The sequence below is a fragment of the Pseudopodoces humilis genome, chromosome 4 (assembly GCF_049639895.1).
Source record: "Pseudopodoces humilis isolate 2021_Gansu_Grassland_sample_001 chromosome 4, ASM4963989v1, whole genome shotgun sequence".
Taxonomy (NCBI): Eukaryota; Metazoa; Chordata; class Aves; order Passeriformes; family Paridae; genus Pseudopodoces; species Pseudopodoces humilis.
The window spans coordinates 39006088-39031504 of record NC_142203.1 but is presented as its reverse complement, the minus strand read 5'-3'; the positions used below and the strand labels follow the sequence as shown (position 1 = coordinate 39031504).

The 25417-nt window shown below is 37.0% G+C and overlaps 1 protein-coding gene across 6 annotated transcripts in view; it reads left to right on the top strand.

Annotated features, from left to right (window-relative positions):
* Positions 1-210: 210 nt before the first annotated feature.
* AOPEP (aminopeptidase O (putative)) overlaps positions 211-25417 on the top strand; it is a 187735-nt gene continuing 162528 nt past the window's right edge. For 5 of the 6 annotated variants that reach the window (XM_088054368.1, XM_014252315.2, XM_014252314.2 and 2 more), the window contains exons 1-4: positions 211-338; positions 9414-10357; positions 15860-16026; positions 21998-22157. In XM_088054368.1, the coding sequence (XP_087910494.1) occupies positions 9546-10357; positions 15860-16026; positions 21998-22157 (1139 nt within the window). In that variant the 5' untranslated portion in view covers positions 211-338; positions 9414-9545. Of the gene's footprint in view, positions 339-454; positions 734-9413; positions 10358-15859; positions 16027-21997; positions 22158-25417 lie in introns of those variants that run through there. The other variant, XM_088054367.1, reaches the window with a different exon arrangement.

The following is a 25417-nucleotide window of genomic DNA, read 5'->3' as shown; positions in this document are numbered from 1 at the left end:
CTCCTGGCCACAAGGGCACCACTGCCCGCTGATGGGCAACTTGTCACCCACCAAATCAACCTGTAGCTGGGGAGGCGAGGCCAGTTCTGCTGGCAGCGTTACCCTCGGTTACCCGCGGCTCGACCGCCCGGGGCCGGCCGCGGGGCGGGGCGGGGCGGGCCCGGGCGGGTGAGCTCATCCGCGGGCGCCGCGGCCGGTCCGCACGGGCGGCGAGCTGAAGCCGGGCGCGGGCGGTCGCGACAGCAGCAGCTGCCGGGCCGGGCAGAGGCCGGCGCGTCCCTGTGTGTTCCCGCACACGCCCCGGGAGCCGGCACGCAGGCGGGGCAGTGGCCGCCGCTGTAAGTGTTCCTTCGTTGTCCGTCGCCCTCTCGTCCCCGTGCTTCCGGCCGGGCCCCGCCGCGCTCGGCTGGACGGGCTGGCTTCCCTGTCCCGCAGCCTCGTGCGAGGGAGGCGTTGCTGGAAGTGACAAAACTTTCCGTCCCTGCTTTTCCTTACAAACGAAATGGCTGCAGCCAGAGCTCAGGGAGCAGAATGCTAAGCAGTTGAGAGTGTGCGGCCGGCAATCGCTGCTGTCCTTTTTTCACGCAGCTTGGGTCAGTGGCCTTGTGGGCTTCTGGTGTCCTGGAAGAGCTTTAAACGTGGATCTGTTCGACCCTCTCAAAGCTGAATAATGAAATGTTCCACTCATTGGCCTCTTTAACTCTGGAAACGTGTAGGTGAAACGCCTGTCTTTGTAAGTGGTGGTCTGTAATTCATCTGAGGATTTCAGCTTAGTTGTATGTTAGCTCCTTTACTCAGGATACTGCTTATATTGCAGAGGTCTAGTTAAATGGCTGAGGCAGCTTGCCAGTGTCAACATTTTCTGATTCCAGCCTTAAAGATTTAGCTCTTTGACACTGTAGGTGGTATTCATTAACAACAGCTACATTAAGTTGAAAACAGTCATTCTATTTAAGCACAGATTTTATTTGGGTGCTTCCTATGTATGAATATCATCAGACATGCATGCTCCGTGTCCTGAAAGTCACACACAACCTCTCCTTGTGTATTTTGAATGGAAATAAAATCCAAGGTAGTTGTGTGCCTCTTTAATGCTGTTCAGCATCTCCATAGAATCACTTACTTTGGAGGGACCACTGAAGATCATCTAGTACCTGTTCAAGCAGGGTTGGGTATAGCAAATTACCCAGGCCCATGTCCACCTTGAAATCATTTTGTAAAATAAAAACTGGAAAATTCTGTTCTTACACAAATGTTGGTCATAGGGTTTGTTTTGTTTTTGTGGGGTTATTGTTTTGTTTTTTCATTTTGGGTTTGGGTGGTGTTTTTGGGGGGTTTTTTTTCTGTTTGGTTTCTTTTTTTTGTGGGTTTTTTTTGTGTTTGTGGGTTTTTTTTCTTTTTGTCACAAATAAAGTAATGGTAAATTTGGGGGCAGAAAATTGTAAAACACATATTTGGTCTCTAATTATTTTAGGTATTTGGTCATTACTGTAATACAAATAATTGTCAATGGAGTAAAAATGGGTTAAGAGCAATATCAGGATACTCTTCCTTTACCATTTTTAAGTTATGTTTCTTTTTTCGTCTTGGATGGTTTTTTTTGGGAATTAGTATTTTGGGCGCAGAAGGGGACATCTTTTTTTGGTATTTCTCTTCTTATTTAAGCTAAAAGATGGAGTTTTCTCTCTTGGCTTATCGTTTCAGATCATAGAAATAAATTTCCCTCACTGCTAACTTCCTAGTGTAGTTGGTAAAGAATGTCTTCCATTATGCTCGTTATTCCTATAGTTTTCAGACTTAAAAGGAGACTTCTGGAATAGTACCTGTTGTTTTATCAAGGGATATCAGTGATTGAATTAATTTTCACATCAAAGCCTTATTACAAAATGTGCTATTTTTCTTGTGATGCAGTGTGAGGTCTGTAAGTTCTCTAGTTTGGATTGCTTTAAGATAGTTTTAACATGAGCAAATGTTTTTGTTAGTTTGTTTAACCCTTATTTTCATCTATAGAATCCATTCTTGCCTTAAAAAGCTTAAGATCTCTTAGGTATTTGTCTTATGTGTGTGTTGGAAAGAAGTTTGTAATTGCCAAAAATAATGTATACATATTACTTTGTATTTAAAGAGTAAAATTATTGTTGATACTAATGGTCAAAACTGAGTTCTTAATAAGATCTTAGTGTCTTATATTGTGTGGAAAATGTATAAACCTGGATTCATAAGAAGCTGCCTTGAAAGCAGTTTAAAGGACCTTAGTTATAAAACTCTTCTAATTATTAAAGAGAATGTTTATCCAAAAGGTACTTTTTTTAATTTTTAAGTTTCTTTAAATGCTAAGTAGATAGCATTGTAGCCTTAATTAGAACACCTGCTTCTTGAAAGCAATTGAATTAGCTTTTTTATACAAATGAAGAAAATCATGCTTGCCTGAAAATGAGCAGAGACCAAACATGGCTTTGTTTTCCTGATATAAAAAGGTGCTGCTTAAAAGTGTCTGGAAATTGGCCAGTGGCATGTAGGGAAAGTCTGTTTCACTGACATTCTTCTACACTTTTTGAAGAATACAGTGAGTACATAACAAACAAGTTGGTCTCTGTGCTTCAGAGATCCATGTTTGCAGATAGGATAGGATATTATCTTATGTTACCAGCTCAGGTACACGTGCCAGGCTGTGTGTTCAAGTGACTGTGTGTGGGAATAGCTGTCTCTGCTTAGTGTTAATCAAAGCAGATGATTGTGACAGAATCGTCTGCTCGGAGAAATATCTTTAAGCAAGCTTAGCTGAGTTAGTAAGGTCATCTGACTGTTCTTAGTTTGCTAGAAGACTCAATTTGCATAAATTTCTGTGGAGTTACTTCAGTGGGCTATTGTTACACAAACTCATAATAATGAGTTTGTGTAATTTATAATAATAATAATATACATTATTGCACAAACTCAGGGAATGAATTTGTGTGTGGTTTGAAAAACAGAGGAGCTGAGATAGAAAAGGGCACCATATTAGGGCTTGATGCCTGATACTTGTGTCAGCATTTGTGTGTGAGTTTGTGCAATTCTATTATTGTGCACAATAAAAAATAGTGCTTTGGTTTGTAAGGCATTAACTGGTTTATGTATTCAAATATTTGCAATAATTCCATGTTGGGAATTTTCCAGGGCTTGGCAGGTACCATGTACGGAGCTGTAGCTGCTTGGATTGGTTGGAGACTTGATCTTCTATCTATGGCCTTATCTTTCATTCATTTTTGTTTTCTGTGATTTTGGAAATGCACGAAAAGCAACAGCCGCAGTTGTGCTCTGAAACAAGATGTATTTTGTGTAGGCTTCATGTTTGGCGTACACCTTCACGACAAGATGCAGGACTATCTTAGGTGACTGTGTTTTGTGCCTGCCTTTCCCAGTCATGTAAGCCATGGCAGTCTCACATGTAAGACAGTCCTTTGCTGGCTGGTGTAGCAGGAGTGCAGTGAAATTACGTGTGCTTGGAAAGGGAGTAGATAATTCAGTGCATTCTTGATAGTGTGTTTATAGCTCCTGGCACTGTTTTATGACATCATCTCTAATGACCATGCATCTTCTGTATTTCAAGGTGGGTTTGTTTGGGGTTTTTTTAAAGTTTGTAAGTCTTTTACATGCTTACACATAGTAGTGCCTCTGATGAACAGAGGCAGTTTCAGCAAGTTCAGAGGGCTTTCTAATTTTCTCATCCAGATTATTACTGTTAGAGTGGAGTTAGACTGGAGTAGTTACCTATTAGCATTCAAAATAACTTATTGGAATAATGAAATATCAATATCAGGTATCATAATTGATCACTCTAGTTTTTAATGTGCTTTTACAAGTTTAACTAGACTCCTCTGTATAACAGTTCTCCTCCCCTTCCTGGTTCACCGTTTGAAATGGGTATTCTGGGTAGTTCAGCTGTCCCTGTTTGGTTTTTTTTTCCTCAGCTTTCACTGTACAGAGTATTTCCAAGTTCTTCCCTATTTCTTTGTTTCCTTTTTCCTTTTAACTGTAAAACCTGAGACTGAGTTACAGTGTACTGCCTATCAAAAATGAACTCTTTTTTCTTTTTTTTCTTGTAGATATTTTTAGGAAGCTTAATCTTTGCAACCTATTTTGCAGCTGTGTTTTATGTTGCCTGGAAACTTTTTTTCTCATATTTGCTTTCAGAGACCTGTGTTTCCAATTCAGACTGATGCTTTTTGTATTGAGTAGAAAACAATGTTATACAACTATAATTCCCCAAAGGATCATATCTATCCTGTTTCCCATTCTTCGTGTCTTTTATGCAACTCTGTTATGTGCTGTTGATCAAGATTGGCTCTATTCACTTTGGCCACCATCTGCTGTTACTGTTTCTTCTTTTGCTAGCAACCATCTTCTAAAATATTAAAACATATAAGTAAATAATCAGCTTTCCCTGTAATTCTATTACTTTTATTGCTTACAACATGTACTTTAAAAGTACATTTAATAAGAAAGATGCATTGAATTTAAAATCTATCTTTAAAATGTACTAGTAATTTTTTACATATCGGTGTGTGGAGGAAGTATGACATGAAATACTGTTTATGAAATTATCACCAGGACTTTGTAGCAGCATTACAATTTCTAATTTTTTTTTTCATGCCTGGAGTTCAGCTAGTGAACCTCCTTTTCTAAAGGTGAAATGTATTAACTGCACAGAAATGAAAACCAGATCTTCATATTATTAGTGCAATAAAGGAAAAAATATTACAGAAGATGATGTTGAATAAGAGATGTATTTAAAAAAAAAAGATGTCAAAAATAATGTATCTTTTCTGTGATGAGAGTACCTTGATATATCTGTATGTCCTGGGGTGACTAGGACAGTGTAAAATAGTGACGAGCTTACCAAACCAAATCCAAAGAATATTTCTTAGAACAGCCTGTGTATGAAGTAGTAGTAAAGCAATAGAAGTACTAAAAGATGTACTGTTTCCATACACCAAATTCAAATATGCACAGAGAACTTTCAAGGTGTACAGGAAGGGTTTTCCTTTAGAAGGTGAGGTAGCATGTTTCCTGTATTATATCAACACCATGATTAGAATTTGTTCTCTTTACCTGTTAAGGACAAATGAAAAGAAATACAGAACGAATGACAAATGTTAGACTGAATTAGTTATATGATTGTATACAGTGTGAGAGTTAAGTTTTTTATACTCCTTCTCAATCTCTCCTTAATTTGTCACTAAACATGTGGAAAGAGTTTTTCCTTTGTGGGAAAGAATAGTTTCTTTGTTTACCTAGGCTTGACTTGCAAATTTGCATAGCATTGCTGCTTCTATTAATTCTGCTTAGGATTTTGATAGGCCATATTTTAGTACCTGCAGTAGTAGTCATGTTGGAGGGATAATGATACTATGGTTTATTTACATTTTTGGGAAGACTTGATTGAAGAAGAGACACCATAAAATTATATTTATTCAAATGCAGTTCGACTCAAATGGTAAATAAAATTGTTATTTACAGCCTGTTCAGTTAAACTTCCCAAATTATCACATATTTATGAAAAGATGTCATAGTCTACACAAAGAAGAGCCTGGGGTTTACATATTTGATAGTTGCATAGCTACCTTTTTCCTCCTCAAGTATCAGGCATCAAGCCCTAAGATGGTGCCCATTTCTATCTCAGCTCATCTGTTTTTCAAACTCCACACAAATTCATTCCCTGAGTTTGTGGAAAAATAATAACGTATATTATTATTATAAATTACACAAACTCATGAGTCTGTGTAATAATAGCCCATTGAAGTAACTCCACAGTTACTCCACTCCGCACCAGTTCCTAGTACCTGTCATTACAACTTTTTTCTTTTGTGAGTGCACACATACTTTCTCTGTATATCATCTCAGTGGTTTAGTCATGCTGGACCCATGAGGGACAGTCTGATGCTATATTTCAAACAAAGGATCAGTATGTTGTTTTACAACACTGTTGAACTAGCATTACTGATTGAAAGCAAGTGTACAGATACCTAGACTTGAAACAAATATAACTATATATGTATATATATATATATAAATAATTTTGCCCTCTTCATTTACATGTTTTGAGAGTAGTAATTTTCAAAAATTTGGAGAGAAGATCATTACTTTTTAGCTCTGATATTACATTCTGGTTTAATTTTTATCCTCCTATTTTACTGAAGTGCATCCTTCCTTTACTGTTTTTTGCTTGTTTTTTTTTTTTAAACTTGGCTTTATTTCAGGTTTGCTTTTTATTTCAGGTTTCCTGTGTAATTTTTTTCATTGCTATAGAGTTTGTGTGTATGGTCATTCAGTGCCCTGATATTTTACTTCTTCCTTGATAATAAAAAGGCTGTCTATTTAATTGTCCACTGTCTTATTTCAGCATCCAAATAAACGGTTCATTCCTGTATTTCTTCTTGAATAAAACTGATAATTTCATGAGGTGGTTGAGGTCCAGTATTTGCTAAGCCAACCAGAGCCTGAAGGAACAGCAGATACCCATCTTGTCTGGGACGCAAACATTTATCCGTGTATTTGAATGTCATAAAACTAGCAGTGCTGTTCATGGCAATGCATCTGTTCACCTCATGTTAAGTTAATTTTTATGTAATGTGACTTTGAGCCCAAATGAAACATTAGATTATATTTCGAGCTCCTAATTAGATGACTGTCACAAAAATGCATTAAAATACATCTACTCAATTGCTCTGAATTCTGGATAATCTTACACTGGCTTTTTAATTGTTTGGGTTTTTTATTTTTCCCCACTATAAATGCTATGTGTTTTCAAAAAGTATATCCTTTTACCATCAAATTTGTCACATAAAAAGCAGGTTAAATAAAACAAGTTTAAAATGCACAACTGTTTTGCAGCTTTATTATTTGCTTTAAAAAGAAATCTTGAAAACACATTATGTAAACACTGATTATACTTCTACAGATTTTGGGCTGATATAAGTCTGAAGTTGGAAAAATAATAGTTTAAAGGCCGTGTATGTTGTTCATATTCTATAATGACTTGTAATTTTAGAGAGTGAAATTTTTTGCATATATGCTCAGCTGATTTACTGCATAGAGGGGTAATATCACCAACACACAAGAGGGTACACTAAGTCTTCTGGAATATAATTAGAGAAAACCTTTTCAATTAGGATAAATTAGTATCTGTAGAGAAAATAATGAAAGCACACTTTAAATGTAGTACTATTTTTAATGTTGACAAATATTTTGTATGAATATTTTATCTATGTACCAGAAAACTTAACTAATCCTATGTTTAAGTCCTTTTGGTTTAATTTAGTAAATATTGTGGAATTCTGTGGTTGAAGATAATTATTGTTGTTTAAAGTGTCTTAAAGAAAAAAAAATATTCTGGGCTTTTATTGAAAGTGTAGAGAGCACTGTTTCCTGGGAGTATATTTTGGTATTCTTATACTTAAAATTGTATATTTCTGTTCTTACTCTTTATTTCCTCATTCCCTTTTCATTTCGTGTTTCCATTCAGTAACAAAAAATACCAAAAACAGCTCTACAGAATACAAAAACCAATCAATTTTTGCAGTTTTAGAAAATTAGATCAGTGTAGTGCCTTGGAATGCATGGAGGATAATTGTATTTGCAAGACAGCTTAATTTTTTTTTGCTTGTCTTTTCTTCATGCCCCTCTTGGGGAGAGGCTGCCTACATCTGCTGTATACACCCAGTCAGGACCTAGGGTATAGCAGGTAATCTTCCCTAATTGCCTCATCCCAGGGCTGGCCTCTCCTCCCTACAATTGTGTTTGTACGATAGTACTCACATTTTATAAAAGGTGTTGGTATTATATTATAAATATTTTCAAATTAAAAATGTGTTTGTGCAAAACAGAGTTTGAATGTTATTTCAGTGCTGGGTTTTTCCCCACCAAGTCACTTTTTCTTTTCTCTATCATCAATAATTGTTTGACCTGCTACCAGTCATGAACTTTTGGTAGTCAGAAAAAAATCCAGGTTTCAGTCCACAGCATTACACACAGACATCATAGATGCATTGCTCATGTTGCCTGAATTTACTGAGCTATTTACTGAGCTATTTACTGAGTGAAAGAGAGTCTTATGATGTGACCTGGTTGCCCTGGTATGTTTGCAGAAGTACTGAAAGATTGTTAAAAATTAAAAGGAAGGTTTTTCTCAGCTTGCCTTCATAGACAGCCCTGAAAGAGATGTTTCTGACAGGTGGAAAGCCACTGAGGTGGGGAGATTCTTGGTATGTTTTTGTGCTTTTTGTGAAACTAGTTTAGGGAACTGTATGGACAGCTCTTACCCTGAGTCTTTCACTTAATGATAGTAGCTTAATAACATGCCCTGGATTCCTGCAAAAAAAGATATAGTAAGTCTTTGGGGAGTCTGAGTTCCCCTCTGTGCTGACTCTGGGAACTATATAAAAATTGGCTCTGAACGGTGAAGTCTATGGTGAGATGTAGAGCTGTGAAATAATGTCACAATGGAGTATCTGTTCTCTTAAGGCACTTAGAAGCATGCCTGGCTGCCTGTCATGGTGAGTGTCACTGAAATGCCGGGGAGAAAACTGTCTGTTCATCCTCTGACATCTATTTCTCAGCTAGAAAGCAAATAGAAAGGACTTATAAGTGGGCAAAATTGCATGACTTTGGCTCAATGGTCATAGCAAAACAGAGAATGCATTTCAGTTTAATTTTGTGATGAGTATCTGCCTATTGTTGCAAAACATGTTGGTGCATTTTAGTATTTTGTGCCTTTAGTATTTTGTGCTAAAAGTACAAGTATTTTTGTACTTTCCAGTGAAAAGACTTTTTGTTCTCTGTAAGGTGCCATTCTGAGTGTTGTGAGTTTCCAGCTACAAAAATGTAATTATATACCTGAAGTATTTAATTATAGATTTAAAAAATCTTCATGAGCGATCTCAAAGGAATAGTTGGAATGCACTCCTTGTAAATTGGCTCATTTTCTTGTAAGTGCTGATATGAGAGTGGTTGTAATGTGGAAAGTATATTAATCTATGGAAAATCATTGTATATGGGAATTTATTACTCTAAAAATTTAAGACCTGTGTGGTGATTTAGACTTACTCTTGTTATTTAAAATCTCAGTAGAAATAAGTCACTACCTTTTGATAGATACATTTGATTGTTTCATTTGGTTTATAAAAGCTGTCTAGAAATAATTTCATTTGAGTTCTTATCTGAAAAATACAACCACTGGTCCTTGACAGCAAATCCTGAAGCAATCAGATGCCATTCTAGCCTGATGCCATTGTGTGTAGATCCAATCACACTTTAGCTGTACTATTGTAATAAAGGCAGATGGACTTTAAATAGATTTAGAATCAGTGCATTTCAGAAATGGTTGTGAGATTATTGCCTTTCTCTTTTTTTTTTCTTTTTTTTTTTCTTTACAGAGTGCAAGAAGTGGAGAAACTACGATTTCAATATTCTAATCTTATTAAGAATTTTTTTTTGGCACTGGGAGGCTGAATATTCTCTTTCTGGAGTCATCATATATCAAAATTTGTGAAACTGTTTCCCAGTAGATGAATATGGAGACGCAGCTAGACCCCATGAAGGATGACTTGCCTTTAATGGCAAATACTAGCTACATGCTTGTAAAGCACTATGTATTGGACTTGGATGTGGATTTTAAAAGTAAAATTATTGAGGGCAGCATAGTTTTGTTCCTTGAGACAGGAAGCCAGTACAGGCAAACCAGCATTGCTGGCAAAGAATGCTGCCAGTCACAGTTTGATGAAACCTGTAAAATGAGGGTATCTGAACCCTGCCATGTTCCACTGATAAATGTGAGTACCTGTTTGTCTAAAACGGAATATAGTGATTTTGCTGTCAGTGGTAAAGAGGAGGAAGCTACTTCTGATGAAAACAGTAACCATAGCAACAGTGAACAGGCTTCTGGGATTTCTAGTTCAAAGGACTGCTCTGACACAGGGAATCATGGAAACAAGGATTTTCTCCTGGTATTGGATTGCTGTGATTTATCTGTGCTAAAGGTTGAAGAGGTAGATGTTGCTGCTGTGTCAGGCACTGAAAAATTTACAAGGTCTGCCAGGCTAACTGGTGCTTCAAAGGAGCTGGAAAATCTCAGGAATCTGATTGTACATGAACTTGTGACTTTACCTGCGGATCACTGGAAGGAACAGCTACACTATTTTACTCACTGTAGCCAGGCACCTGGCTGTGGGGAGCTTCTGTTTAGTACTGGCACCTGGAGCTTGGAGATAAGGAAATCAGGAATTCGGACTCCAGCAGACTTTCCTCATGCAATAAGAATATGGTACAAAACCAAACCAGAGGGAAGATCTGTTACATGGACTACAGACCAGAGTGGCCGGTATGTAACTGTTTCCTAAAAGCCTTGTGTACAATAATTTTAAAAAGGTGCAAGAATGGAGAATCATATAATTGCTGAGCAACGATGATGAGTACACTCTTCCATAGTTTATAGTTTAATTTCATCCTTGGTTTGAATGCTTTTGCTGTCCTCTAGGAGAGCAGACAATCTCTGCTAGTGAAACTTGCTAATGGACTTGAAGATCTCAGGCCTGTCTTGGTGATAGTGTTTGCTCTTAGTGAGAGTAAATAATTTGTGTGTATTTCAATAAGTGTATGCAGTGAATGGGGAATTATCATTTAGGGAAAGAAAAGCTATAAATGACAGGTTACTTTGTGCTCTTTTTCCTTCCTGGCTTACACAACATAAAGTTCAATATACATAACATTTAATAGAATTACTTCATATTTAGTCCTTTATCAATATCATAATCAGCTTAGAAACACAGTCTTTTCCTGTTTAGTCTCTCATAATCAACTTTCAAAATCTTCTCCATCTATAATGTTAAGAACATTGATGATAGCAAATGAACTGCAAACTGAAAGAAGAATTGGCATTATATCTAGTGTTAGTGAAGAGGACATGGTATTGTACTGAAATCTTCAATATAAGTCTTTTATAGAAAGGAAACTACAATCTGCTCTTGACTTCTACATCTCTAATTGTTTTTTTGCAATGTTGAAAGGTGGATTTTAATGGCTGTTATTTCTTTATGATGTCTAAAAAGCAGGAACAAAGTTGGAAGATAAGGAAGAAATTTGACCTAAATGAATATTTCTCTTTCTCAGTCAAGAGATATATGATAACCTTTTATTTCAGTTATGTTCATGTAAATGAATTTTTTTCACTAGCATCTATGTTGCTAGGAAAATGAGGCCTTCTGACTGTATTCGTGGTGGTTAAGGAGTTCTGCTACTAAACTGTAAGCACCATCAAACACAGAAATGTCTCAATCGTGTTTGTTATTTCTTTCCCTCCCTCTCCTCACTCCCCAAGGAGTTATTTCTGGTATGAGTTTAGGAAATTTAACTTGATATAGTCCCCTTATATCCAAAAATTCTGGATTTTGACTGCATGTGAATGTAGAGCAATTGCCCATGATCGTGTGTCTGTGTCTAGCTGCCCTACTAGCTAATGTTAGCAACACTCAGCTGGTACAGGAATCCTCCTCTGTGTGTTTTGAGTATTTGAATATTTCTTTTAGACATCTAAATCATGAACAGTTTTGACTCTTTATAATCCTTTTACTGCAAAGCCTTGTTTTTATTTTAGTGACATATCATGGCAGCTGTACACAAATGGATGGAATTTTATGGATCAATAATGGAGCAGAAAAAGCAGGCCTGACATGCATCCAGCAGTTTGATGGTATAAAATAGTATAAACTGATTTATTTTCAGGCCTGTGTAGGGTATTCCAAAAATTAATGCCTGTCAGAAAATAAGTTTTCATGGCACAGACATTAGAATATTTCTTGGTATCTTTTTAAAATCAAATTCTATATGTGATGAGCCCATAAACATAGTAGTAAATCTCATATTGCCATAGGACAATTCTTCAATTTTTTCCAATTTATCTGTCTGTTATCCTTTTTTTTTTTCCAGATGTCAAATCCTTTTCCAAAGGAGTCTATACTGTGATTCCAACCCTGAAGAAAAATAAATAACAAAGTCCACACATTGTGTAAACATTTCCAATGTTTCCTGTAATTTAACAACAGTACAATGTTTTGAAATTTAGCCTATGCTCAATTTTATCAAGACTTCCATTTTATTTGTTTTAAAGAATGATGTATTATAATACAAAAAATAAACCCCAGTTGAAACAAAGCTTTGTGGGATGAGTTTAGGCAAGATTAGATATGTGCATACAAACATGTTGTCAAAGCAGGACACACTTCTGGTTTTTAGCAGACGAACTGAACATGGAATTTCAGCATTTTCCTATCTGAGCTTTTGGGGCCAAACAAAAAGGCAGCCACAGAGCTGATGGAAAGGCAAAGTTGTGCTAATGGAAAGAGGGAAGGAGGGAAAGTATCAAGGAATGACCAGGAAGCCTGCCAAAACACACTTGATGAACAGGACACTTTTGACCTCTCTAAACTTGGATGCTGGTTACTTCCATCACTGGTATGATGACAGGTGTGTTTACAGCTGGGCCATAAGGCATATTAAGGAGCTAATCTAATTGAAGGTAAGCAGAAGGGGAAAGAGAATAAGATGTGTTTGGAAAATACTACCAAGGTTGGTTTGCAAGGTTATTTACTACAAATTAAAAAATGTGTCATGAAAATAGATGTTTGTTTTTCAGTGTTATGAGTTAGCATTGTTCTGTGCTCTTGGCAGCTGGAAATACGCAGGAAGGGAGTAAAGAATTTGGTTTTCTTCATAGGCAAGGTTTCATAGAACAAGATTGTCCAAAACCCTGCTAGGTCACAGACCAAATCCTAAGAGGCTATCCTCAACTGTGGGGAATCTCTACTAAACCTAATTATTTGTCTTTGTTATTCTGTCACATTCTTAGGTTAGGTGGTTATTTTTCTGGATCAAATGAAGAAACTGATCAATATCAGGATAAGAATTATATTTCTGGTCTTCTTATGTGCTGGAATTATGCTACCTGACCCCAAAGAAAGACAATTGTTACCTGCAGTGGATATCCTAAAGTAACGAGTAACTAGTGCACTATTACCTATGCTCTAAAAAGAAATTGCCACTGTAAAAGAAGTATAACAAATATCTAATTAAAGGCTGATATAATTATATTTCTGATAGTTTCCTTTAAAAATTTAGAACATGTCTGTTTCATTACTATTTTTTTAGTAGACTGACATAACTGGGTATATTTAGGTATGAAATAATGAAGTTAGTAAGTACACCTGAACAAATTATATGATAATGGGTGAGGAGTGGTAAGAAGTCCTAGTTCTGAAGAACAGATTATGTACTTGACCAATCTTTCTCCACTTACCTAACTCACTTTCTGCTTGTGCTTTTATGGTAGGCACTTGTGACCTTTCTGTGTGTATTTTAGCATTAAAATGTCTTAAGGGAAAAAAGCTACTGGACCAGGAGGCTTAGAACTAAGCCTGTAGGAGGGAAAAAAGCTACTGGACCAGGAGGCTTAGAACTAAGCCTGTAGGAGCAGTTTGAGTGCTAGCACTAAGCATATCTGTTCACTGAGTTTAATTTTCCCCATCTGTGAAATGGTATTGACATTATCTGTAAAATACCTTATGGTCTGCAGGTAAAAGTGCTCTCTGAGAGCAGATGACATTAATGTTCTTGGTAGTGTCTATTCCCTGTAATGTACAAATTGTATTTGACACAGCATCATAACATTTAGTTTAGCACTGTTCTGCCAGCCAGTTTTCTCTGTCACTGTGGCATTTCCCTCTACAGAATATGAAGATCTCCTACAGTACTCCTAAGAGTGGATTGTACTAATGGCACCTGGCAAAACAGCCTTCACAGTGCGTTGCAAATCATTGGGAAAATGTGTGTAGCAGTAATCGCTAATCCCACCTTTCCTCTACTAGGATCGCTTTTTATAAACCTGTGTATTTTGATAAAGTTTTCATGAATGAGAAGTCACCTTTTCATGCCTTCCCAACACATATGTGTTTTAGGGTAAATAATAAGCCCAGTAGCTCTTGATTAACATTGCTAGGATGAAGCAGGTCTTCCTGGAAAGTGAAAAAACAGGTTCTTCATTTTTCCTGTGAACTCACTGCCATGCACTCCTTGTTTTTACAGGAGAAAAGCCAATTATTTTTTGTATATCAGAGTTGGTTACAGATTCAGTTTTAGGAGCTTAGTTCCAACTAAGTTAATTAAAAATCATGCAGATTAGTGGTCTATCACATTTAGATATATGTTGTGTTTTGCTGTTTAAAAAACAACGAATTGTCTTTCTCTCCACTGCAGTTACCTGAACTTCGCTTGATGTCTTGGTCATACTCTATTCACTCTGGTACATGACGGGGAAAGTTAGATTATTTTCTTTTTCTGCTTGTGTGCATTAGCAATAGACCTACTTAACTGCAGCTTTCATCCCTGTTTTGCTGGAAGATCAGCTCGCCTGCATTACTTAAGCCACAGTAATTTAAATGTGCCAATACAGCACTGGATCTAGTAGCACAGATAACAGTGACAAGAGGGCAAAAATATCTTCAGAATATATTTAACCTATGATTGTCAGTATTTCCAAGTTCTTTCTCTCTTGTATAGTTTGAAGTTGCCTTTAGAGAAGGAATAATTTGAAAGGAAAAGTAGTTTGGAGGGGAGTAAATAAAATGCTAAGATCTTAGCCATAGCAAAATCAGTTTTGCCCTAACAATTTGTTTCCTACTTTTTAAAATGATTTGATAATTTTTCACCTTAAGTGATGAAGAATACTGATCAGATTATTTTTAGCCTCGAGCATTCACAAAATAATGTATTTTGCTCCCATAATATTTGGCTTTAAATATGGTAGGTTTTTAAAAGTTCAGTGTAGTGAAGTGATGCTTTCAGGATTTTCATTCTTTTACTGTAGAAACCTATTGACTGTGGATTTTTTATATAATTTATAATTGAAAAAATAACTTTTTTTTGCCTTAAGATATGTGGTGTTATGCAAGTAATAGGAATTTAGTTAAAACTGGAAAATGCAACAAAATAAGTAAAGCAAGAATCATTAAGTCCATCTACCAGTGGTAGCAAGTTAGAAGGAGCTAATGAAAGGCTTTATTACATTCCCAACTTTAGCTAAGTGGCTAATAAGAAATCTACTGGCATGAAATATTGCAGCTGAAATTGGAAAGGAGTGGTAGACTGAGAGGTTTTTCTGGGAAGGGGGTTAGAGTAACTGCAAAAGCAGTGGTACTACAAGGAAGATTGCTATGTAAGAATCAAGAAGGAGTATGGAGCTGATAGGATAGAAATTAATTATTATTATATACCCTGGGGTTGAAATTCACAAAGACAGGTGAGCTAGGGTGCTCTAAGATGAAATGTAAAAATGTCAGGATTTATTAAGGCTTGGACTAAGGAAGGCTGAAAACTAGACCTACTGCAGAGTATGCGTGAGCGTCCAGGTTGTTAATCCAGGAGACTGGATTCATGGTAGTGAAAGCACTGCTGGGATGATAGCAAGTAGGTGTCACAGGTGTTGGGGGAGCCCTGCCATGGCTTCATCAGAAGATACTCAGAAGCCTTCTTTGACATTATGGGTTCAACTGAAGCTGTTGTATGAGGCTGGAAGACTCAATGCAAAAGCAGGAGAGGGAAAGACTGGAGTTAGTCTTTTCTAGTTTGAAGGTATTGTGGTAATCTTGCTTTTCTTTTCTTAGATGACTTAGATTGTACTTTGATTGGTTCATGTCATACAGGTTTTGAAACCTGCAGAGCTGAAGTTAAAGAAAGAAACCACCTCTGTACAACACCATCTTTGATTTTTTTATATAGAATTTAATTCAGTCTTACTGTAATTTCAACTCCAATCTCTTTTCCTTCCATTCAGGCCATGTGTTTATACAATGGGATCACCAATAAACAACAGAGCCCTCTTCCCATGCCAAGAACCACCTATTGCCTTGTCAACATGGCAAGCCTCAGTCCGAGCAGCTTCAGGATTTGTTGTGTTAATGAGTGGTGAAAACTCAGCAGAACCAGTCCAGCTTCGAGAAGGTGAAATATATTTTTTAAGGCAAATTATTTTCAATACTTTTATAATTAGAAATCAAGCTTAGTAAGTACATGATTTGTTAAAGAATGAATTTCCTACCCTTAAAAACACTTTAATGTCTCTCTGTAATCTCCATGTCATTCTGTGGAAAAGTTACCTGCTCAAGGCCTCAGCATAACTTCATAAGTATTCAGAATATCTACATTTCAGCATTTCACTGTGCTGCTTACCTTTTCCCCCCTGTGTTTCCAAACCTAGATTTAACTTTTCATAAATTTGCTTTATTTTAATCACAGTGTACTCGAGTTTTGTAGAGGCCTTATGAAGTACCTCTCAACAACTTCAGGCCTTGGTAGATAGTTATCTTTCAGTTTTAGTTCTCCAGTCCAAGCATAGTTCAGCATGCGATCAGAAGCAGCCATTGTGTCGTAACTGGTGCCTGGAATACCTGGAATAGCTGAAGAATATTGGTTCAGTGCCCTGAAATCTGATCTCTGTGGGGGTTTTTGGATTGATAAAACATACCTTTTTCAACAGTAAGCAAATAAGCATTTCTTCTGTGTTGATTATACTTTATTATCTAAACTTCTTTCATGGAGAAGGAAGTTTTTAAGTCTTGTATGTTTATATAATGAAGTATGTCTTGTTCTCATGAGTTTTGAGATATTCTGTAAAACTGGGTCAGTATTTTCTAGTGTGAGTAGTCTGATGATAAGTAGCATATAAGAAAAGGTTAGAATGAAGCTTTTCTGGGGAAAATACCTTCTTTTCCCCTTTAAATAGGCAGGTTTATTCTTGAGCGGAAAAAAAGGAGAAAGTCTCCTTGATTTGAGAATCATCAGTGAGTTTATTTTCATGGAATTGTCTGGTTATATTTGGCTGTATATGAGACCTCTAAGGTTTGTTTCAGCTGCTGAAATATGGAAAACTTCCATGATTAGCTGCTCAGCTCCCTTGGAGAATAATATGTTCCTGTCTCAGCATTGAGAAAGCAAGAACATTCTTGACTTGCTAGGATAACAGCTTTTCCATCAGTGTTTAATGAGAGACCCTCATTGTCTTGCTTACATACAGCTGGAAATGCAAAACCAGCAAGCTGTTTGGAATTGTAAAAATTTGCAAAACTAATAGATATGCAAAAAGGGAAAGGAGTAATATTCTGAGGAATATTGTGTAAGTGCTAATGTAAAGCCTTGAATAAATATTCATGAGTTTAATTAATAGGACTTCTAAAAAGTTTGAAATGTTCTGTTGTTTTAAATAACCTGTGCGCATAGATATGGTTGTTTGGTAATTCTGGGAGGTACATGAAATGTATCCAATTTAAAATTTTGTCTTTAGAGACACCAGAAGGCCTTTCAAGGCCTTCAACTGAAATAAGGTTGCCAAGTTGTTTACATACAGTATGCTATTGCTGTGCTGCATATTTATAAAATTACACATAACTGACAGAATAATAAAATCTATCTTATAAAAATGCAATTTATTGGAAAGAACTAGCATTTTGGTAAATGGTTGTGAATAAATTTATTCTGAATAGAATTACAAGTTAGCGGAATAATTTTTCCCTTTAAAAGTCCTATTTAAAACCAGTATGCAGGCAGACAGTAAATGAACAGCAAGCAAAGTTGATTCCTTCAAGTTTTTAGAGAGCTGCATTCTGCTTTACAGGCACACATCTCTACATGTACGGATGCAGTAATCCAGTGCATAGCTGGGCTAGGTGTACTCTCGTATGGAGATTCCTCATTTACCACTTGTATTTGCAGGTCTTGACAAGAGTCTGTATTTCCTCCCATACGTGCCATTTTTCCATTCTGCCTCCTACAAAACTGTGTTTGATCTTGTCTTTTGAGATAGAGGGAGGCCATGTTTGTTTGAGAATAGTGATGGAATACTTACACAAGTAGAAGTGTGCACATTTGAGTATGATCAAAAGTGCTTAAAGTACGTCGCATTCTCCATGGAACATTTAGAGAAGAGAAGCTGATCAGAAAAATGCAATTAATAATTAATAATTGCCCTTTGGGAGAAAGCTTGACATGGACCACTACATGTATGTGTAATGTGAGCCATTTAAACATTAGACTTACTTTTCTACACTTGTTTTATTTTCCTTCAGCACATTACTGTAACACATAGAAGCTGCAAATACAGTTAGTCACAAGTACCTTTCTGTTTGTTCAATTCATATTCAAGAAGTAGATATTCAGCCATTAAGTGTGAAATAGACTGGCTTGTTTATCCTGTGCTTATTCTACCACTATGTAATCCTTGATCTTGTTTTGACATCTGCATTATAAGTGAGGAGTATGCTGGTACTGAGAAAAAATGCAGTGCTAGAAGAGCCACTGCTCCTGTGATGTAGTTAGCAGCAACAACAGTTGCCTTTGCTTGTGCTCCTCGCTTTCCACAAGGCAAAACAAAAGAGTGCAGTACTTGTGTTTGTTGATTGATCTCCAGCATGTGTCAGGGACTACAGCAGGGTAGTTGAGAGCTTGTCATATGCTACTCATCCCTCTGAGCCTGTGCTGAACTAATGCTCTGGCATGAATGTGAGAGACCTCTGTGGGAATTCTGGTTTTCAGATGAGATCAAAACATTTCTAAAATTTACAAAGCATTTCAGAAAGATGGAGGGTTCCTAATCCTGGTGCTCCCGCGAAGGAGTAGTTTCTACATAACTACTTATTTAACTGCATGTTTATATAATAGCACTAGCTCTTACCTCGTGTATCTATTGCTGTGCAGGGCTATCTCTCTCTCCTTTTCCATAGAGGTACTTGAACTTTGTGGGTTTTAGTAAATAGTAAACGTCATCTGAATTTGTGTTAGTGCAAACTATTTGACAAAAAATATGCTGGTAAGTAAAAATGTTCATAATGTTCTTGCATCTGGAATTAACAGATATAGCTTTGGCAGTTTTTTTTTGTTATAATGAACTCTGCAGGGCTCAAATGATTTTAATGATCTCAAAGATAGCTGAATGCATTAAAAATTCTAGGAAGTAATTACATCATTCATAATTATTATTTCAAGTAGGAGAAATAAATAATCTTTAAATTGTTCTTTTGCACAATTATAAATAGATTAAGATTTCCTGCTCCTGTTAAATATTTGCATGGAAAGTTTTTCACCTCCAACTCATAGAATAGGTGATTGTTGCTGCATGGTTAGTGCACTTATGACACAATAGATTTTATTTGCAGAACTGAAGAAAAAATATTTTCAGAATTATGGGCAGAGAAAATAACAAAATGCTTTGAAAATATTATAATTGCCTAAAATAATTTTGTGTAGGAATCAAGATTTTTAAAAAATTACAAGTAGAAGGACTAGGATGATCTACTTTATTTTTCCCATGGACTAACCCCAGCCCAAACTCTCGTTTTTCCCAGTGTGTCCTTGCTTAGTCTGAAGATATTTTTATGGTACAAAATGTTGTGTTTGGTAAGGAAGGTCACATCCCTGTTTCAGCTGCACTGTTTTCTGTTATCCTAGAGATGGAGCTGTCTCCAAGGCTGACACTGAAAAGCACGGTGCAGCTAGAGGACAGGGTGAGCAGCGAAAAGGGGTTGCTTGGAGCTTGTGATCCCAATCTATGGGCTAGGATACATCATAGAATACAGATGAAGGAAAAATAAAACAAAGCCCACTGACATAAAGACCATGTAAGGAAGGAAGTGAAATTATGGGAGAGGTCAGGCTGGAAGACAATCTTACCCGTTGTAAGAGAAGGCACAAGGTTAGTGAGTTAGTTAAGCTGCCTTTGAAACAGCTGCTTCATATTTCTTTCCAGAGCTAACTTCCGCCAGTAAAAAGACCTTTTCAATCACTGATCAGCAAATGCACTATTTTCCAGTCTGAAGGATTCTGTAGTTCTGTAGAGAGAACTCACTTGTCATGCCCGTGCGTGTGATTTCAGTCAACAACTGTAGGATAAATATACAGGTGTTCTACATAGTTCTTGAGTATGAATGCAGAAGGTATCAAAAAGCACTGCAGGAAATGGACTGAGACCTGGGTAGATATGCAGAGACATTATAAAACTTGGATCTTGCTCTGGGAGGATCCATAGTTCACATGATTTCTAAAATCCTTGCAAAGTAAAGGGGCTTTGGTACCTTCACTCTTTCTGCATTGAGTCAGCTCTAAATGACATGAGTTCATTGCTAATTTGTATAAATTTCTGAATGCAGTACATGCTGTTCTTCTCTCTGGACTGCTAATCTGATTGCCATTCCTTTTAGATATTCTGTTCAAGCTGTTTGTGGAGTGCTCTTTAGAAAAAAACCCTCTTACTTGCTCTAGCCTGTCTTACTAAACTTGTTTCTCACTGTAACCCTCTCTGATCTCTGTTTGCATAGAACAGGCCAACACCCTTTCCTTTTAGACAATCTCACAGTTGTGAGAGTTTTCTCCTTTATATCCCATGCCATTTGGAACAGTTTTCTGTAACTGCTTTTTGCCTTCCATGCTTTTTTCATAACATAGTTGAAGATACATGACAATTTTTCAATTACAATTTTCTTTGGTGTTATTTAATTCTTAAGATTTTACAATTAACTTTTATATAACTTTAGCTTTTTACATAACTACATGGAGCATTTTGTAATGCTTTATAGCATTTAGATGCAACACCAAGTGCAGAACCTCTGAGCCTTGTCCTGTGTGTATGCAAGTTAATGGCAAAGTTGTCACTAACCACAGTGTGTGCAGTCTTGGGCCTCTAGCACAGTGTCTATCAATGAAAGTCTGTACATCAGGAGTTTGGTATTCTGAAGTAATATATTATTACTGCTCTGGATAACCTTTATCTCTCAAGATGGCATTTGCTTTTCTGGGCTTATTTGAATCTTTGTGAAGTTAATAGTAATGAAAAAGAAAAAAAAGGGTGGAGTGAAATTTGGCAAAGTTGTCCTCCTTATTCTTAATATACTTGGAGCAAATAAATCCATTCTGCTTACATACTGACAGGAGGTTAGGAAAATTATAAGAGTGATATATGTTCACCTGACAACATTGACAAAAGGATTTTGATGGTGAATGTTGCCTAAAGTGGAATTGGGATGAAGGAGTTTAAGTGCCTTCTAGTGCATATAAGAGGCAAAGACTTTATCTGCCTCTCAGAAGACTTCACAAATGCTGTTGTTTTGTTATACTAAGTAGAAGGTGGAAAACTTGTTGAGGCTAAACATTAAGATTTTCTTCTTTGTCCTTCCTTTAGACCTTTTTTGGTCATTAAGGTAGGAACACAAGTGATGCTTTGCAGCAATTGTCTATTTCCTTTCCTATGTGCCTTGTGGTCTCCACTTAGTTGTGGTTTTTTATTTTTTCTTCCCTTTTGGTAGTGTTTCATAGCCCTAGTCAGAATACTTTTGCAAAAGATCAAGTACTGAGGTTCTCTCAAAATAACTGAAGTTTGTGTGTTTCCACCGTTGCCCTAGCTACAGACATATGCACATGATTCATCAGATTGTAACTCATGCTAGGCTCTTTTCAAGAGAAACAATCTATTAGTATGATGTAGTAACTGCATTATGATCATAAATGAATACATGCATGTGATTCTTAAACTATATCTTTTTAAAAGGACAAACAGAAAATTTAAGCAACATTTGTATTAATGAAAAGTATGCTGTTCTTAAACATCCTCCACCTTATAAAAATGTGTTTGTACATACAAGTCCTAAATCATGCTCCTTGTCTCCCCACATTGTCTTCCTATTTATTTACAGTTAAAGACACCAGCAGTTAGAGCAAAGTTGCAGGTATAAGCAAACAGAGCACAGAATCCATGGTGGTTATATACAACTGTTCTTACATGTTCAGTGCAATTATTTTTATTTCCTCCACAAAATACCAGGATGTAAGGTGGGAAGTTTGGCCCAAAATCTCAAGTACATGAAAATGTCAACTACCTAACATGTGCTGTAAGACTTATGAGTCTGTACAAACATTCTTTTGTTTACAGGTATGTTGAGCTGGTACTACTATGTGTCTATGCCGATGCCAGCATCCACCTTCACTATTGCTGTGGGGTGCTGGCAGGAAGTTAAACAGCAGTCCATCAAACAAACAGTTGCTGAAACAAACACTGAGTTTTCCTTGCCATCATCACAAACTGATTTCAGGTTGGTGTTTATAATATTATTGAAAAATTATATGTATGGGTGGCATTTCCATTTACTCTGGGGAATGTGAAAATGAGTCATATTAGCACAGGGATCAAAATAGAACTTGTTTAATCTGAACGGAAAAATCTTGACAGGACAATAATTCCAAAGGCATTATTTCATGGGAGTGGTTCTTTTTATGTGAAAACAATCTGCTTAATGGGCAACAGGGTTTGTAAATTCCACTGTCCACTAAATTTTTATCCTATATCCTTAACACTCTTCTGCAACAATGCCAGATGCTGTCTTGTTTCTTAAAATACTTGACTCAGTCCATTCTGGATACCTAATGACTCCTGCTACAATATTGCAAAAATAGTTCTTTGTTTTGCTTCAGTCTCATTGCAGTTAGAGCTGGCCTGTGCAATGGTTTGCCTGGATTGATGTAATGGTATAATGACCAGGTTCCTGAAAGATCTAGTGCAGTGGTTCCATAAAATAGAGTTGGACCAATGATTCTTAGCTCTTTTTGACCAAACTAGTATAAATGTAATTATTTTGGATACATCTATTCCTCCTCCCAGTCTAATCAAAATTCACTGAGTTTGAATTATTACAGAGTGATGGATAAGCAAAGAAATTTATGCCTGAAGATAAGATTTGAAGATAGAAAACAAGTTTCTGGAAAAATACCATTTGTTTTCACATGTATTCACCTTAGTTAGCAGAAGTCTCAGTCATGGGATTTGATTTCCTCATATATTACTCTCAGCTTTTCAAATTCATATCATAGCATCATAGAATAAGCCAGGTTGTAATGGACCTTGAAAGTTCATCTAGTCTATTCTTTCATGGGAAGGAGCTTAGATGAAGATACCTAGCACCCACTGGCCCTTGTCTTGGCCATGTGGCTCCTTGTAAAGGGAGCGACTCTGTGCCCTTTGTAAATGCCCTTCAAGTACTGAAATACTGTCGTGAGGTCCTCTTTCCCCTTCCCTGAAAAGGCCTAGCTCCTTCTGTCTTTCCTGACAGGGGAGGTTCTGCAGCCACTTGTTCGTTTTTGTGTCTTTCTTGAACTGTGAGGACAAGGAGGAGATGCAATGCCTCAGGTGCTGCTGGACAAGCTCTGCTCAGAGCGTGGTGATCCCTCTGTCCCTCTGCCAGCAGTGTCCCTGCAGCTGCAGCCCAGGATCTGATTTGCCTTCATAGCTGCAGTGTCACACCAGTTACTTGGTTCAAGCCATCGTCCCCTGAACTTCTGTGTCCCTTTCAGCAAGGCTGTCCCCAGACACGCGGGTCACAGCCTGTGCTGGGCCCTTTGGGGATGTCACCCCAGGAGCAGGGCTGTGCACTTGTCTCTGCTGCACCTCACACTGCTCTTGCAGCCCTACCTTTCAGCCTGTCCAGGTCTCTGAGATGGTGTTCCCTTCTGATGTGTCAACCTCAACAGCTAACCTGATGACGGTGCCTTCAAACCCATCAACCAGAATGTTTGCGAAAATGTTGAGCAGTGTGCAGCCCAACACAATTTCTTGGGGAGCTCCACTTGTGACAGGCTGCCAGCCTTAGTGAAAACCACTGATCACCACTCTCTGAGTGTTGTCTGTGTGTCAGTTTTGTACCCATCTTGCACCACCTCTCCAGTTTGTATGTGGCCAGTTTGTCCAGAGGGCTGTGGGAAACTGTGGCCAGTTTGGCTTTTACGGAAGTCCAGGCAAACAACGTCCGTATCAGCAGGAATTGTTATTTTATTGTGATTTGGGTTCACAGAAGGTGATTTGGGTTATAAGTATTTATGTAACATTTTTCTGTTACTCAGTTCAAAATTTTACTGAAAAAATATTTGTCTTTTAGACAGCTGTTTTGAATAACACTTTGTTAGCATTAAGACAGTGAACTACTGAGACTTTGGAACTTGAGGACTTCATATGGATTTTTTTGTTGGAATTTAAAATTAAATTATTCTAATGGCTTGCAGTTTGGCTGATTTTGGTTAAATTAATCTTGAGAATAGGAATTTACATACTTTATGTAGGATCAGTAAGAAATGCCTGTTCTAATTTTAAAATATACGTTTGACGAGCTTCTACAAATTGCTTTGTGTTTATTTCTTTGCCACTTATTTGTTTACAGTATGACTGCCTCTGCAAAAATAAGCTGTGGATGTATTCCTCTCAAAAGTACAGCACATTTGACAATAGGAATTTATTGATTTTGGTGCAAAAGATTATTCTGGCTCAGTATTGAGAGAACAAATGAAAGTTTCTGGGTTTTTTATAAAATTTCTGAAAGAGGGGAATATTTTTGTAATTTTTTTGTAGCAAAAATTAGTGGAAGTTTTAACCAGTGTGATGGTCATAGTTATGAGTTTATCTATGTGATGGTTATTGGATGAGTTAATTGACACAGTTTGATTTATCTGCAGCAGTTAGTGTCAGTGGAAGAAACAGAACTAATGTGTCTTGGGAAAAAAAAATGACAAAAAAATACAAAAATCCTCTGCAAATGTGGTGTCTGTTGTACACAGACAAAGAGGAGACCCTAAGTGTATTAGGTAGTTTTGCAGTTAATCAGGATATAAAAATCTGCGTCCTTAAAAATGTGCTCTTACAGTTATTTCTTGTTAATCATCACTTGGGAGTTAGCACAGCAGAGATTGTTGCTTATTTTAGTCAGTGAGATCAGGTAACCAAACCAGCATTATTCACAATAGCAGACACTTCTAGGAAGGGTGTGAAATGGATAGACAAGCAAATGCTAAGCATATATCTCAGATAAGATAGTGGAAATAAACTTTAGGGCAGCAGGAAAAGAAAGGAATTCTTAAAGAAGCTGTTGAAATGTGTAATGTAATTTGTATCCAGGTGCCAATGAGTTTGACCTCACGAGGCTATATCAAAGTAAATGTTAAATGGGGCTATGATGTTTATAACTTTTTATCTCCTTGTGGTCATTAAGAAATTGGCAATTTTTATAAGAGATATGGTGCTAGCTTTCATGCTCCTGCCTAATCTCAATTCTGGTAATAAAATAGGAAGTGACATTGTTTTAGAGCAGAAATATACTAGATTAAACTACCCTTAGAAAAAAAGTTGTGTAGCGACATATGTGGTTTCTTTGCATATGTAGTCAATGAAAGTACTTAAGAGTCCACTTCTTTGACAGAAAGACTTGTGTAAGGTGCTAAAGTGTTAATACTTCAACACAATCTCATCCTTTTCTACATGTCGTCATTTTGTTTTCTGTGTCAGCATGATCTTCCAAGCATAAGTGCTTTG